Source organism: Myxocyprinus asiaticus, chromosome 21 (assembly GCF_019703515.2).
Source record: "Myxocyprinus asiaticus isolate MX2 ecotype Aquarium Trade chromosome 21, UBuf_Myxa_2, whole genome shotgun sequence".
Classification (NCBI taxonomy): Eukaryota; Metazoa; Chordata; class Actinopteri; order Cypriniformes; family Catostomidae; genus Myxocyprinus; species Myxocyprinus asiaticus.
This window is the reverse complement of record NC_059364.1, coordinates 6,212,501-6,227,666: the sequence shown is the minus strand read 5'-3', so window position 1 is coordinate 6,227,666 and position 15,166 is coordinate 6,212,501. Positions and strand designations below refer to the sequence as shown.

The 15,166-nt window shown below is 35.2% G+C and overlaps 1 protein-coding gene across 1 annotated transcript in view; it reads right to left on the bottom strand.

Annotated features, from left to right (window-relative positions):
* The window catches only part of LOC127411993 (calcineurin B homologous protein 1), a 30,035-nt gene extending 25,612 nt beyond the window's left edge, over positions 1–4,423 (bottom strand). Inside the window, exon 1 of the mRNA XM_051647999.1 lies at positions 4,116–4,423. Within this exon, the coding sequence (XP_051503959.1) occupies positions 4,116–4,182 (67 nt within the window). The 5' untranslated portion in view covers positions 4,183–4,423. The remainder of the gene's footprint in view (positions 1–4,115) is intronic.
* Between the last annotated feature and the right edge of the window lie 10,743 nt (positions 4,424–15,166).

The following is a 15,166-nucleotide window of genomic DNA, read 5'->3' as shown; positions in this document are numbered from 1 at the left end:
TTCTTTTAAAGCAAGTCTAAATATCTTTTATGTTGCTTCTCAAGTTAATGTATCTGGTTTTAAGGATTTTTAGATCATTTTAAAAAGGAAAACAAGACAAAAACACTTGATAACAATAGGATTTTTTTTACTGAATTAAACTTAATAAAAATCCAAGTTTTTTTCCCCTTGAAATGCAGTGAATGTCATTTAGAGATATTTTAAAAGATGATTTTGTCCTCTATTGTTAGTAAGCACGTTTAATACAACGTTTTAAGTCGAGGCTCAAGCTTAATAGTCGGTTAAGAGCTAATGATTAATCGTTGCAATAATCGCCTGAAAAGTCGAATAATTGTTCTAATAATCATTAGATTTTTCGATTATCAAAATAATCGTTTGTAGCAGCCCTAGTTAATATGCACTCATTTCGACACACTCTTTACCAAACTGCCGGTTTTCTTAGAGACAGTACCGATTCGAAGCATGTGTTCTACATATCAACGTTAATAGTTTAAATTATGCATCAAACAAAAAAGCATGTTACCAAATATAATACATGCAATATAATATTTATTGATTGAATTGTGAGCGCTCTATAGTGGAGGATTCAGCAGTCCACCGTGATCTGATACACTCTGCTGGGAAAGCGGCACTGTGATCCAGACACCTGAATCATCACTTTAATATGCCGAGGTTCGCTTGACTACACCGCACATCTGTAGGCCTACTTATCCATCATTTGATGAATTATTGCTGATATGATCAATAGAAAAGTCAAGAAAATGAAGGGGGGCTTGTTGTTAAAACAGGTGCGACATCTGTGGCGTAGGTTCACAAAAGCCGAAACCGATTAAAAATTGAATTTGCAAACGGTGTCGCGCAACGATAATCACTTGTTGTAATACAAACAACGTGGGTTTTACCACCTCAAAATGAAGCACGCTAAAGAATATAATGAAAGACAAAAAATTTTTTTCAATAAGTGTTTATTAATATTATTTACATATATTTTCTGCAAGACGTGTTATTTTCGTTGTATATTTTTTACAAAAATGATGTAATAATTTCTTTGTTACTTTGCTTTGAAAAGATCGAGTTACTTATCAACCGAAATGTGGCATAAAGTTAAATTAAGTATTATGGTAAGGTTGATTTAAAACCGAGTGTTTATTTTTAACTTTGACTGTTTGTCAAGTTCTAAATAAGGAGAAAATTATATAAGAGGAAGTAGTTGTCATTTAAAAAGTATTTATTTCACTGACCGGATTTTCCAAAAATAGGTTTTACAATATGGTTATTTATTATGTTAACCAATTTTTATTGGTTTTCCCAAAAAATTTTACTATCTTGTGATATATACCATTATCTTGATATAAAATTACTCATAAGATTTTGGTCATATCACCCACCCCTAATGTATCTAGTTAGAAGCTCCCTTGTATAATTAACAGCGTTAGCTGGGAGAGAATTTATTTCAAATGCAAGCAAAATGGACATTATAACCACAGAAAACATCTGCGGTTCGATCTGGATCGTTTGTGTGGTGTTCTTTCATCCGAGTTGAAAATAAAGTTTTCCACTAACATAAATAACACTTTCCCAGCCTATCTCTAGATATTGTGGGGGTGAATGTCTCTCTCTGTGGTTTATCTGTAAAGAGGGCCAAAGCACCAAGACGGGCAGGGTTTGGAAAATACTACTTTTCTTGGCTCTGATACAATCGATCACGTAACATTTTCTAAGCTACAAATTACAGCTGCATGGGTGTAAACACTGTCATTTAAATAAAATAATTTGCATCAGCACAGTGCAGATTAGAGACAGCTGTTAACTCCAGACATAACTTCATCCCGACGGGCTCGACATGTATATCGAAAACAGTGATTCAAAGATTTGTTTGTATCATTACTCTTAAGTAATGGGACGGCAGTCCCATACTTTCCATACATTGGGTTCTTGGATATCTTGGGCAGTTGTGAACTTTCCCAAAGTATTTTGATATTAACATCTAAAACCATTCTAAACAAAAAAAATTTTATTTCAAAATTATTAAGCATGCAAGATTTTATGTCATAATATCAACTGAGAGACTACATGGAATATTTGCAGTTTTTTTTTTCTCCCCAATTTGGAATGCCCAATTCCCAATGCGCTCTAAGTCCTTGTGGTGGCGTAGTGACTCGCTTCAATCCGGGTGGCGGAGGACGAATCTCAGCTGCCTCCATGTCTGAGACATCAATCTGCGCATTTTATCAAGTGGCTTGCTGAGCGTGTTACCGCGGAGACATAGTGTTTGTGTGGAGGCTTCACGCTATTCTCCGTGGCATCCGCGCACAACTCACCATGCACCCCACCAAGAGCGAGAAGCACATTATAGCGACCACGAGGAGGTTAACCCATGTGACTCTACCCTCCCTAGCAACTGGGCCAATTTAGTTGCTTAGGAGACCTGGCTGGAGTCACTCAGCACACCCTAGGATTCAAACTCGCGACTCCAGGTGTGATAGTCAGCGTCTTCACTCACTGAGCTACCCAGGCCGAATATTTGCAGTTTTAAAAGTTCATTTGTTCAAAAGTTCAAACAGTTTATATATGTATATGTACACACACCAGCTAATATTGTGTAGGTCCCCCTCGTGCCGCCAAAACAGCGTTCAGAGATGCTATTTTTCTCACTACAATTGTACAGAGCGGTTATCTGAGTTACTGTAGACTTTGTTAATTCGAACCAGTCTGGGCATTCTCTGTTGACCTCTCCCATCAACAAGGCATTTCCAGCCACAGAACTGATGCTCACTGGATATTTTTTGTTTTTGGCACCATTCTAAGTAAATTCTAGAGACTGTTGTGCATGAAAATCCCAGGAGATCAGCAGTTACCGAAATACTCAAACCAGCCCATCTGGCACCAACAATCATACTATGCTCCAAATCACTGAGATAAAATTTTGTTCCCCATTCTGATGGTTGATGTGAACATTAACTGAAGCTCCTGACCCGTATCTGCATGATTTTATGCACTGCACTGCTGCCACACGATTGGCTGATAAGATAATCACATGGATGATTGTTGGTGCCAGATGGGCTGGTTTGAGGATTTCTGTAACTGCTGATCTCCTGGGATTTTCATGCACAACAGTCTCTAGAATTTACTCCGAATGGTGCCAAAGAGCAGCAGTTCTGTGGCTGGAAATGCCTTGTTGATGAGAGAGATCAACAGAGAATGGCCAGACTGGTTCGAACTGACAAACTCTATGGTAACTCAGATAACCACTCTGTACAATTGTGGTAACTCAGAATGCTATTCTGAGATGCGGGTTGGCGCTGTTTTGGCGGCACAAGGGGGACCTACACAATATTAGGCAGGTGGTTTTAATGTTGTGGCTGATCAGTGTATATATGTTTGTCTTGTAAAGTTCTTTTACATGTTCTGCCCTCTGGCTCTTTGGGACATATTTCAAATAACAATAAATCAACTTTGACACACCCAAACACACCAGCAGCTTCTGAAAATGAGAGATATACATCATTTCTCTTTAAAACATCCCACCACACATATCACACACACTCCAGATAAAGGCCCCGTAGAAGCGGGTGGGTAAAAAAAAAAAAAAAAAAAAAAAAAAAAAAGTAGTTTTCAAACATGGAGCACATTTACCCACCAAATTTAAACATTTAATGACCCACCAAATCAGGTCATGAATTCTCTTCCTATGAGCTGATGAGTTGTTAAATGGGTAGTTGACACATAACAGGTCCATGAGTTTTTATTGTAAATCAATATTTTAGGGTAAATTTTATATGAATATATCAGAAAAGGTTTACACTTCACAATTTAAGTTTTTCAATAATTTTTGTCAACTTTTTGTCTTTACTAGTTCATTTTGATGGTCCTGTAGCGTGACAAAATTATTTTTAAAACTACTAATCTTTCATGTAGGTTCTCAATAAATATGAGGTCACAAAAGTTTAACGTATAATAGGCTAAATATAAAAGAATGCTGTTAAAACAGTTTTAAATACACTGCAAGATATATCAACTATACATATGAGACAGCACTGTCATTATAATTCATCATCATTATAGATTGTATAAGAAACACACAATCAATCAACCCACCCACAACTGATACTCACATCCAGTTTCTTTCTTGATTTCTTCAATGTCCTCTTCTCTAAGTAGAGATGAAGCTCTTGAGCCCATGATTGCTGTTAGTGCTGAAGATCAGTTCGAGCTAGCACGTGAAATTCACTCTGAAGCACTAAAAACAGAGCTCTGTAAAGCTCTTAGATTATCAGTCAGCGTTCAAAACTGTCAGTCCGGATTTTCTACCTGCCTGCTTTTGAATTACAACCAGATAAAACGCGTCCGAAATCAAATCCAGATGAATACATCAAGAGTTGGAAACGCTAAGCTAACTGCAGGTCAGACTGAAATGTGACGTCAGATTGCGTCGGTTCTGTAATTGTACGCGCTGTACACACGCCTCTTAGAAAAAAAAAGCGCTATGATTGGTTGGTCTGTAATGTGGGCGGGGTTTAAAGAGACCGACTTGTGGTTTATGGTCTGGACGGAACATTAAACATTTCGTGTATAATGTCAAGGAAATGGGCCATATCAGTAAATACTACAGTTACAAGCACAGAAATGCTGAATATACACTTTTAAGTCTGCATAAACCGAACCTTAAACTGAAGATGATGTTTTTGAGAAATATAAAGATGTTTTTGAGGAAAGCAAGCATAATACCACAAAACATCACAGACTGCATTGCAATTAATTACTTATGAATGTGTTGTTTTCCCACTAAAAATAGTGGCATACCCTGCAGGGTTTTGTCAGTTAAAGGTAGGCCCTATATTAAAAAAGACCAATAGAATGGAAAGTTACAGTCAGCATATATAGTAAATAATAATAATAATAATAATAAAAGTGAAATTATTTAAAATACATTTTTAGACATGTGAGACATTAAAGTTTTATCCATTATATTAACACATTCTGTATATGAAGGGGACGTGAAAATATAGTGTTTATTGACAATCACATTTTTCATTTGTGTAGGGGGCAAAATTAAACAGGGTTATGAAAAGGGTGAGGATTCGTAACATGGACAATTCAATCTCATTAATTATTCAGATGTTGTGAGCGCCCCCTAGAGGAAGCGATCAGACTCGACACCTCCAATGGTAATAAAAGTGCTGCCATCTGCTGCAAGAGAAAAGTGAGGCCCCATACTATGGCGTCATTTTTACATCACCAGAACTTGAATTTTGAAAAAGCCTTCGAATTCATGATCTTGAGAAAAGATTGGGTGTAATTTGATGTTATCAAAATTTTTGCAGTTAATTTTAAAATATTTGAAAATATATAACCTATACTGTTTCATTAATGTGTTTTGAAGAAAAGATCAACTTAAATATATATATATATATATATATATATATATATATATATATATATATATATATATATATATATATATATATATATTATTGTTATTATTATTATTATTATTATTAACAGAGAAAAACAGTGTGTGCTTAATCATTACATCCAAGGTAATATGAATGGGGTAGATATCTACCTCTTGTTTTTACTGTAAATAAGTGAATAATACAGACCTATGGCTGACTGAAACAACAACCTCCTTTACCTGTTTTGTAAGTGTGTGTTGCATGTCTTGGCTGCTTGATAATATTTATCATATTTATTATAATTATATTTCACTTTCTCTTGCACATTTGTACTAGCGTTGAATGATAATATACTGAACTTCGAATGAACAACACACATTCTGTTCCTAATTGTTTACATTACCAGTCTGGATTGCTTGAGTTAGCATGCCATCTCGCTTTTTAATATTTTTATCAAAAGTCTGGATAGTCTAACATCATATGTAGGCTATTACATATAAAGACTACTGATGATTTGTCAGTGTCTTATATATAATGTTTATTTTCAGGCAGACCACGTTACCTTCATGATAATACAAATCTGGGCCATCTATGTACTTTAGAGAAGTGTTCTGTAATATGTGCATTTGCATTGTAGGCCTTACTAAAATTAGACAGCAGTATTCCATTATAGTTTCTTTTGTTTTGCATGTAATGCATGCGTGAAAGAACAAAAGTGATCATTAAACCTTAAATGTCAGTCTTTTTCTTCCACACATTTTCTTTTAAGTATTAACAATCACACACACACACACACTCACACAAAATTTAATAATAATAATAATAATAATAATAATAATAATAATATTACAGAGGCCTATAAAGTATTCTTTGTAATTTCCTGTTGCTATTATTAATCAGGTATTATTATATTAATTTCCTATATACTCAATTCGTGCATATACCAAAAAATAAAAAATAAAAAATAAAAAATAAAAATGCATGAGCATATTGACCTGTTACATGTGACATTACTGTATGATCACGGTACTGCCTTTGTGACCAAAATTCCATTTACTTTCAGACAGTGTGCTTTGCGGGTTGCGGAAAAGCCAGCACATTTTTTGTTTCTGTTTATAAATCTTGAAAGTGTTACTGCTGTTTACTTACCAGAGCCAACATTTTATTTTATTTTATTTTATTAAAGTTTTATCTTTCAGGTGACACAGCTTAATTTCACCCAAGTCAAGCAGCGATGAAGGGGGAGAACAGAGATATAACACTTGTATGTTTCTTCTTTATTTAGACATTTCAGTTATCTGTGCACATATCAAATATAGTATATATGTTCATATATTCATTCATGTATATAAGTTCATAACACCTATACTATGGTATGTCATGATTGTAACACATTATAATAATAATAATAAAAAAAAAAAAATAATATATATATATATATATATATATATATATATACACATACACACACACACACACACACTGGGGGCCAAAAGTTTGGAATAATGTACAGATTTTGCAGTTTTGGAAGGAAATTGGTACTTTAATTCACCAAAGTGGCATTCAACTGATCACAAAGTATAGTCAGGACATTACTGATGTAAAAAACAGCACCATCACTATTTGAAAAAAGTCATTTTTGATCAAATCAAGAAAGGCCCCATTTCCAACAGCCATCACTCCAACACCTTATCCTTGAGTAATCATGCTAAATTGCTAATTTGGTACTAGAAAATCACTTGCCATTTTAAAAACACAGCTAAAAGCTATTTGGTTTGTTAAATGAAGCTTAACATTGTCTTTGTGTTTGTTTGTTTGTGTGAGTTGCCACAGTATGCAATAGACTGGCATGTCTTAAGTCCAATATTAGTTCAAAAATGGCAAAAAAGACACAGCTTTCTCTAGAAACTCATCATCAATCATTGTTTTGAGGAATGAAGGCTATACAATGCTTGAAATTGCCCCACCCAAAAGATTTCATCCAAAGGTGTACACTACAGTCTTCAAAGACAAAGGACAACTGGCTCTAACAAGGACAGAAAGAGATGTGGAAGACCAGATGTACAACTAAACAAGAGGATAAGTACATCAGAGTCTCTAGTTTGAGAAATAGACGCCTCACATGTCCTCAGCTGACAGCTTCATTGAATTCTACCCGCTCAACACCAGTTTCATGTACAACAGTAAAGAGAAGATTCAGGGGTGCAGGCCTTATGGGAAGAATTGCAAAGAAAAAGCCACTTTTGAAACAGCAAAACAAAAAGAAAAGGTTAGAGTGGGCAAAGAAACACAGACATTGGACAACAGATAATTGGAAAAGAGTGTTATGGATCTTAACCCCATTGAGCTTTTGTGGGATCAGCTAGACTGTAAGGTGCGTGAGAAGTGCCCGACAAGACAGACACATCTATGGCAAGTGCTAAGGAAGTGTGGGGTGAAATGTCACCTGAGTATCTGGACAAACTGACAGCTAGAATGCCAAGCATCTACAAAGCTGTCACTGCTGCACGTGGAGGATTTTTTGATGAGAACTCTTTGAAGTAGTTTAAGAAGTTCTGCAATTTTTTTTTTCAAATTGTAATAGTAATTTTTCATGTTATTAATGTTCCTGACTATACATTGTGATCAGCTGAATGCCACTTTGGTGAATAAAAGTACCAATTTCTTTCCATAAGAGCAAAATCTGTACATTATTCCAAACTTTTGGCCCCCAGTATATATATATATATATATATATATATATGAATTATATTATTATTATTATAAGTAGTAGTAATAGTAGTAGCCTATATTAATAGTATTTATTGATCATTAGTATTTCTCTCTGATTTTTTACATGACTTTGCTAAGTGTAGATTAATTGTTTGTAAATGTGCATTAATATATTAAACGTAGATAGTTCTGGATTCTGGGTGTATATATATGCAAAGAACATGAAATACGTCTTTTGTTTTGATGTTTTTTTTTATTTTTTATTTATACAGCCTTCTTATTTGTGTTTGTTTTTTCTTCAGAAAAATAGGACAAATCCTGAATGAATGTAACATTTCTTAACATTCTTGTGTGAGAGCTCTGTTAATGAGGAAAGCAATAAACTGTTTTTATTTTTTTTTATCATTTTTTAGAATTAATTATATATATATAATATCAGAAACAGCAGTGATAGATTACTTGCATACTATTTGAGGATACAGGTAAAATAACTGAGCACTACATTTATCATTACAGTTTTTCTCAATTGCTTTGGCTCAAATTCAAAGCAAGCAAGTACAACAACCCCCCCACCCCATCTAAAAAACATCTAAACATTTTGACCAGTACGGCTCACACAATGACAAAAAAACTGTTCATTTGGTAGCATTGGCCAATTTACTGACACAATAACTACTGTAGGTTTTGAAGCATGAATTAAATGTTTTGGGGGAGTTACTATATTTTACAGACATGCAATAGAGTTGTGATGTCCCATAAAACAGTTGTGACAATTGCACTTACAGTTAGAGAATGTTAAGACTGTTTCAAAAAATGAGCCAATGCGATTGAGAAAAAGTATAAAAGTTAATATTATAAAATATTTCAGCTTAATGTAAACACAGCAAACATGTTACAAAATGTATAATAAATGTGTTAATATGCAAATATTTAAAGGGGCAATTATACATTATGAAATATTTAAATTTCAACAAAAACTTTAAATATTGAAAAATTTAACAAATAGGCTCCTACAGCGTCTATACATGGGTTTGGAACAGGGATTAAAACGGTTAGTTCTCAGCAGAAACTGTATTTTTGTTCCGGTTCCGGCATTCCGCAGCCTCCTTTCCAACTGGTAACCTGTTAGAAATAAATAAAAGAACTGTTAATAATGTCATATTTTAAAAATACATCTAGCCATCAAAAATCTATTTACAGCCTAAATCTCTCTCTCTCTCTCCTGTAAGAGCATGTTTTGACTAAATGTCATCTTATGCAAATTATGTAATTTATTTAATAAATGTTTAGTTATTTTATTTTAATTTTGTTTTTGATTTTATTACAGATCTGCTTCTCAGTCAAAACCCTGCAGCATCAAATCTGTATTAATGCATCATACAGGCAGAATTCAGGCAGTTCTGGCTTGTTCTGCCATATCTTTCCTAACTCTGACTTATGGGGTGCGTTCCACTCAGAAGTGATCATCCCTATTTCCTATTCCCTTCAAAGACTTTACCCTCCACTGTGAGAGTTTTGGAGGGCTGAAAAGTATAGGGCTCAAAAATAACAGTCATTATGTCATTTTATTGAAAATTCTTCTTGGAACAACAATAAGATCGTAAAAACTGTCAAACTAAAACCTTCAAACCTCATGCTTTTAAAACTATTTTAACATTTCAAGCTTTGTCAAGTCAACATTATAGTTAGTCTTGACATGTAGTTATAATATTAAATAGTACAATAAGCTTTTTAAAAAAATTTTTTTTTTTTATATACAGCAAAAAGTAGACACAGGAAGGCTAAAGGGTCCTATAGGTCAGAGGGCCCTAGAGCGCAATAGTGCCCGCCTACATTTTGAACCATGTTGGATCCGGAATTTATGTGTGTATATAGGTGAAGGTTTATGTTTATATGTGTATATGTACACTACCGGTCAAAAGTTTTGAAACACTCATTCTTTATTATAATTTGTTTTCACATTTTATAATAATAGTAAAGTCATCAAAACTATGGAATAACATAAACTGAACTATGGGAATTATGTTGTGACTAAACAAAATCCAAATTAAATCAAAACTGTGTTATATTTTAACATCTTCAAAGTAGTCACACTTTGCCTAGAATTTGCAGACATGTACTCTTGACATTTTCTCAACCAACTTCTTGAGGTATCACCCTGGGATGCTTTTAAAACAGTATTGAAGGAGTTCCCCTCTATGTTGGGCACTTATTGGCTGCTTTTCTTAATTATTTAGTCCAAGTCATCAATTTCAAAAACTTTTTTTTTTTTAAATTAAATTTTAGTTTTATAATGAAATAAATGAATATGGTGGAACAATTATATTTTTGTCTGCAAAACTAATTTCAAACATTTAAACGTACACCTTTAGATCAAAAGATTTTTAAGATCATGAGAAACATTTCAGTCAAGCGTTTCAAAAATTTTTGACCGGTAGTGTATATCCATATATATATATATAAAAAAAAAAACGTTTATACTGTAAGTTATTTTTGAAAAATAGTTTGTCTGTGGAAGAAATTGGATTTTCACTTATGGCACTTGTTGAAGGGGCCTTTTAAAGGTTTTTGGGACCACATATTCAGGCGTATACAAACATTTGTTTTAATTGTTGATGGGCCCTCATTACCATGTGACCTTGAAACCCACTAGGAACTAGCCCCACTGGCCCGGTCCATAATTCATCTATGGCTAAGGTGTTCTGAGTAGTTGCTGGTCAGTCAGTCGGACTGACAGATGGACGGACAGACAGACAGACAGACAGACAGACAGATAGATAGATAGATAGATAGATGACAACAGACAGACAGACAGACAGACAGATAGATAGATAGATAGATGACAACAGACAGACAGACAGACAGACAGACAGATAGATTAGATAGATAGATAGATAGATAGATAGATAGATAGATAGATGACAACAGACAGATAGACAGGCAGACAGATAGATAGATAGATAGATAGATAGATAGATAGATGACAACAGACAGACAGACAGACAGATAGAAAAATGACAACAGACAGACAGACAGACACACACACAGACAGATAGATAGATAGATAGATAGATAGATAGATAGATAGATGACAGACAGACAGCCAGACAGACAGCCAGACAGATAGGCAGACAGACAGATAGACAGATAGATAGATAGATAGATAGATAGATAGATAGATAGATAGATAGATAGATGACAGACAGACAGACAGATAGATAGATGACAGACAGACAGACAAACAGACAGACAGACAGACAGACAGATAGATAGATAGATAGATAGATGACAACAGACAGACAGACAGACAGACAGATAGACAGACAGACGGACAGACAGACAGACAGATAGATAGATAGATAGATAGATAGATAGATAGATAGATAGATAAATGACAGACAGACAGACAGACAGACAGACAGATAGATAGATAGATAGATAGATAGATAGATGACAGACAGATAAACAGACAGACAGACAGAGAGATAGATAGATAGATAGATGACAACAGACAGACAGACAGACAGATAGATAGACAGACAGACAGACAGACAGACAGACAGATAGATAGATAGATAGGCTTTCCATTCCTTAAAAATGATAAAATAGGGGGGCCTGGGTAGCTCAGCGAGTATTGATGATTGCTGATTGACTCCAGCCAGGTCTCCTAAGCATCAAAATTGGCCCAGTTGCTAGGGAGGGTAGAGTCACATGGGGTAAGCTCCCTGTGGTCGCGATTATTGGTTATCACTCTCAATGGGGCACGTGGTAAGTTGTGTGTGGATTGTGGAGAGTAGCATGAGCCTCCACATGCTGTGAGTCTCAGCGGTGTCACGCACAGCAAGCCACGTGATAAGATGCGCAGATTGACTGTCTCAGAAGCGGAGGCAACTGAGACTTGTCCTCCGCCACCCGGATTGAGTAACCGTGCCACCACGAGGACCTAGTAAGTAGTGGGAATTGGGCATTCCAAAAACTGGGGAGAAAAGGGGATAATATATATATATATATATATATATATATATATATATATATATATATATATATATATATATATATAAAAAGACAAAATAAAGCAAATGTCATCTTCTGCCAATAAATATTCAGAGGTAAGTAGTTTCATGTATTCTATTTCAAAGCTTACTGTTTTCAGGGAAATGCCCGTCGCTGGCACTACTGCCAGACCACACGGTTGTTGTTCTTGGAAGTCTTAAGGGCAGGAACATTTCTCCAACCCTGTAAGCCATAGATGCTCTAATGCAATCCAGCGACTTTATCTGCGCGAGATCTTTCGTTCCAACCACGAGCCTGTGGAGTGACGTTAAGCCTGCTGTAGTTTCAGGAAAGCGCCAGGGGTCAGATATAATTTCTAGTGACCATGTGTGTCTATGAATGTATCCCAGTTTAAGGCACTTTCACAGAACAAGAGTTCGGCTGTGAACGGAATGTTTCCCGTTCAAATGATACCTCTAAAAATTCTGAAAGCACTGTTGTCTTTAGAGCCATAAAAAAGACAGAAAGACAGATTTAGGATAAACAGCTGAAGTCGTTGTGAGCAGGAATGCTGCAGTCATTCCCACTTTAACCCAGTCGCTTCCAAAGATGGATTGAGATTCAAAATTTAAAGCAGAATTCTTTTTTTTTGTTTTTTGCCAGTTAAAGGAATAGTTCACCCATGAATTAAAATGTTGTCATCATTCGCTCACCCTCATTCCAACCCCGTATTATTCTCTGTACGAGTTTCTACTTTCCATACAGTGAAAAAGGATGGCGACACTGTCAGAAAAGCACCATAAAAGTGTCAAAAAGTAGTCCATATGACTCTTACACTATATCCAAAGTCTCCTGATGTCATATGATAGCTTTGTGTGAGGAACAGACTGAAATTTAAGTGGTTATTTTGTGTGCATCTGCACTCTTTCCCCCATTGTTTTCAGTATGTTATCATGCATCAAACGGATGTCTAAAATAATGTCTCACCTGCATTCTGTTAAATGCACTGCGCTTGATCTGGTTTTTTAGTGCCTGAGCGCATTTGGTCTGATCGGCCCCTAAATTAATGAATAAATAAAAAGCATACGTGTTTGAAATGACACGAAGGTAATTATTATTATTATTATTATTATTATTTGGTGAACTATTCCACTATGCATTCATTAATGCAATATTTTTTCTCTGTAAGTGGCACTACATTCTGTAAATCACTAAGTGGCGCTACATTCACATAGAACTTTCAAGTGCTACAGTAATGCTTTTGTTAAAATATTTGAGCTTTAGAAAGCTGGCACATGCAGATATAACTATTAGAATGTTACAATGTAAGTGCAGCTAATGTGATATTTAAAATAATCAAATAGTATTGATGAATGACTCCATACATTATTCATCATTATTTATCAAACGGAAATACAATATATATTATTTACAACAAAGATGTTATAATGCAGAATGTATGTGTGTGTTTGTGTGTGTGTGTGAATTTAAGAGGACTAGCAGGTTCTCTGATGGCAACGTTTGAAGTAAAAATAGTTCTTTGAAGTGGTCAAACTACCTTCCATCTCTCTCTCTCTCTCTCTCTCTCTCTCTCTCTCTCTCTCTCTCTCTCTCTCTCTCTCTCTCTCTTTTCTTGAGATTCACTCTCTTTGTCACTGAATGCATATTATTAAACTAAATCAGCAAACATCAGCTATAAATAAAGAACACAATACCCTTGATCTCTCCTCAGCATCTCTCTCTCACTTTCTCACTCACTCTGTGGGGTTTAAGGGCTTTAGTCTAATAGCTCCATTACCTTTAGTCTGGGATTAAGTAGCATAACAGCACTGACTGCTTTAACCATCAATAACACACACCAATTTTCAATGTGTCAGACTTTTGGACCCACCTGTACATCCCTCACTGGTCCTTCTGTCACATCATGTTTTTTGCGGTCTTTGTGCTTGTTAAGTTTGACTGATGTGACTCTGTGAGTCTGTGTGTGTGAGTTCATTCTTAAAAGCATATTCTGCAATGCTAAATGATCTTTCAGACTGTCTTGCTCTGTCCGTTTTGCTTATTTTGCTTAATCTGTTAATTAATATATACAGCGTTCCAGCTGTATGTATTATTTTGTATACAGCTGGAATGCTTTATTGACATTTAGGACCATTTAGCATCTACAACTGGAACAATCTGTTTTATAAGTCACATTTGAAAATCACAAAACAAATGTCCAGATAATCTGGTTAGCAGTAAAGAAAGACTGCTTTTATTCAAAGACACGAAACACTGACATTTTCAAAATGTGGAACTTTTTTTTTTTTTAGTGTTAGGATGTTTATTCATGTCCAAAATTTCACTTAGTTTTCAGAGCTGTTCAAAAACAGTTTGGCTAATAAGGCCTGATATGAAACAACACCTTACGTTATGGACCATTACTATTTCTGTAACACACACACACACACACACACACACACACAAACATTGAAACGGTAAAATTTTCTGCAAATAAGACAAGATGCCAGGAAGCCTGAATCAACTCTTCATTTTTCTGTGGCACAAAACCAGAGTTTCGGGTAAAAGCAGAGCTCTTAGGAGGACCTTAATCAGAGACATTCAAAGAACACACACACACACACACACACACACACACACACGGTGGGATAAGTGAGGTAATATCTGGAGCATTAACACATTTGAAACATTCCTTGTGATCCACCAACTCTCTGTCATCGCTGAGGAAAACCCCCTCATCAACATGACTTTTCTTTCTGGGCCCCAAAATGGGGCCTCTCTTACTGTGTGTTTTATCTCAGTAATTATGTGTAAATCTGAATTCTGCCAGATGGATAAAACAATTTAAAAAAGATGCCTTGTCATCTCTCTCTCTCTTTCAGCCACCTCAGGGTAAATTCAGTGGAGAAGATGTGAAGGAATCTGATTTCTGAGAAGGTTAAACATATCATATATATCTATATCTGTCTGTCTGTCTGTCTATATATCTATCAATTCAAAGTGGCTTTATTAGCATGACTGTATCTAATACAAAAGCAGGGCTTGTATATAAAATTATGAACAAC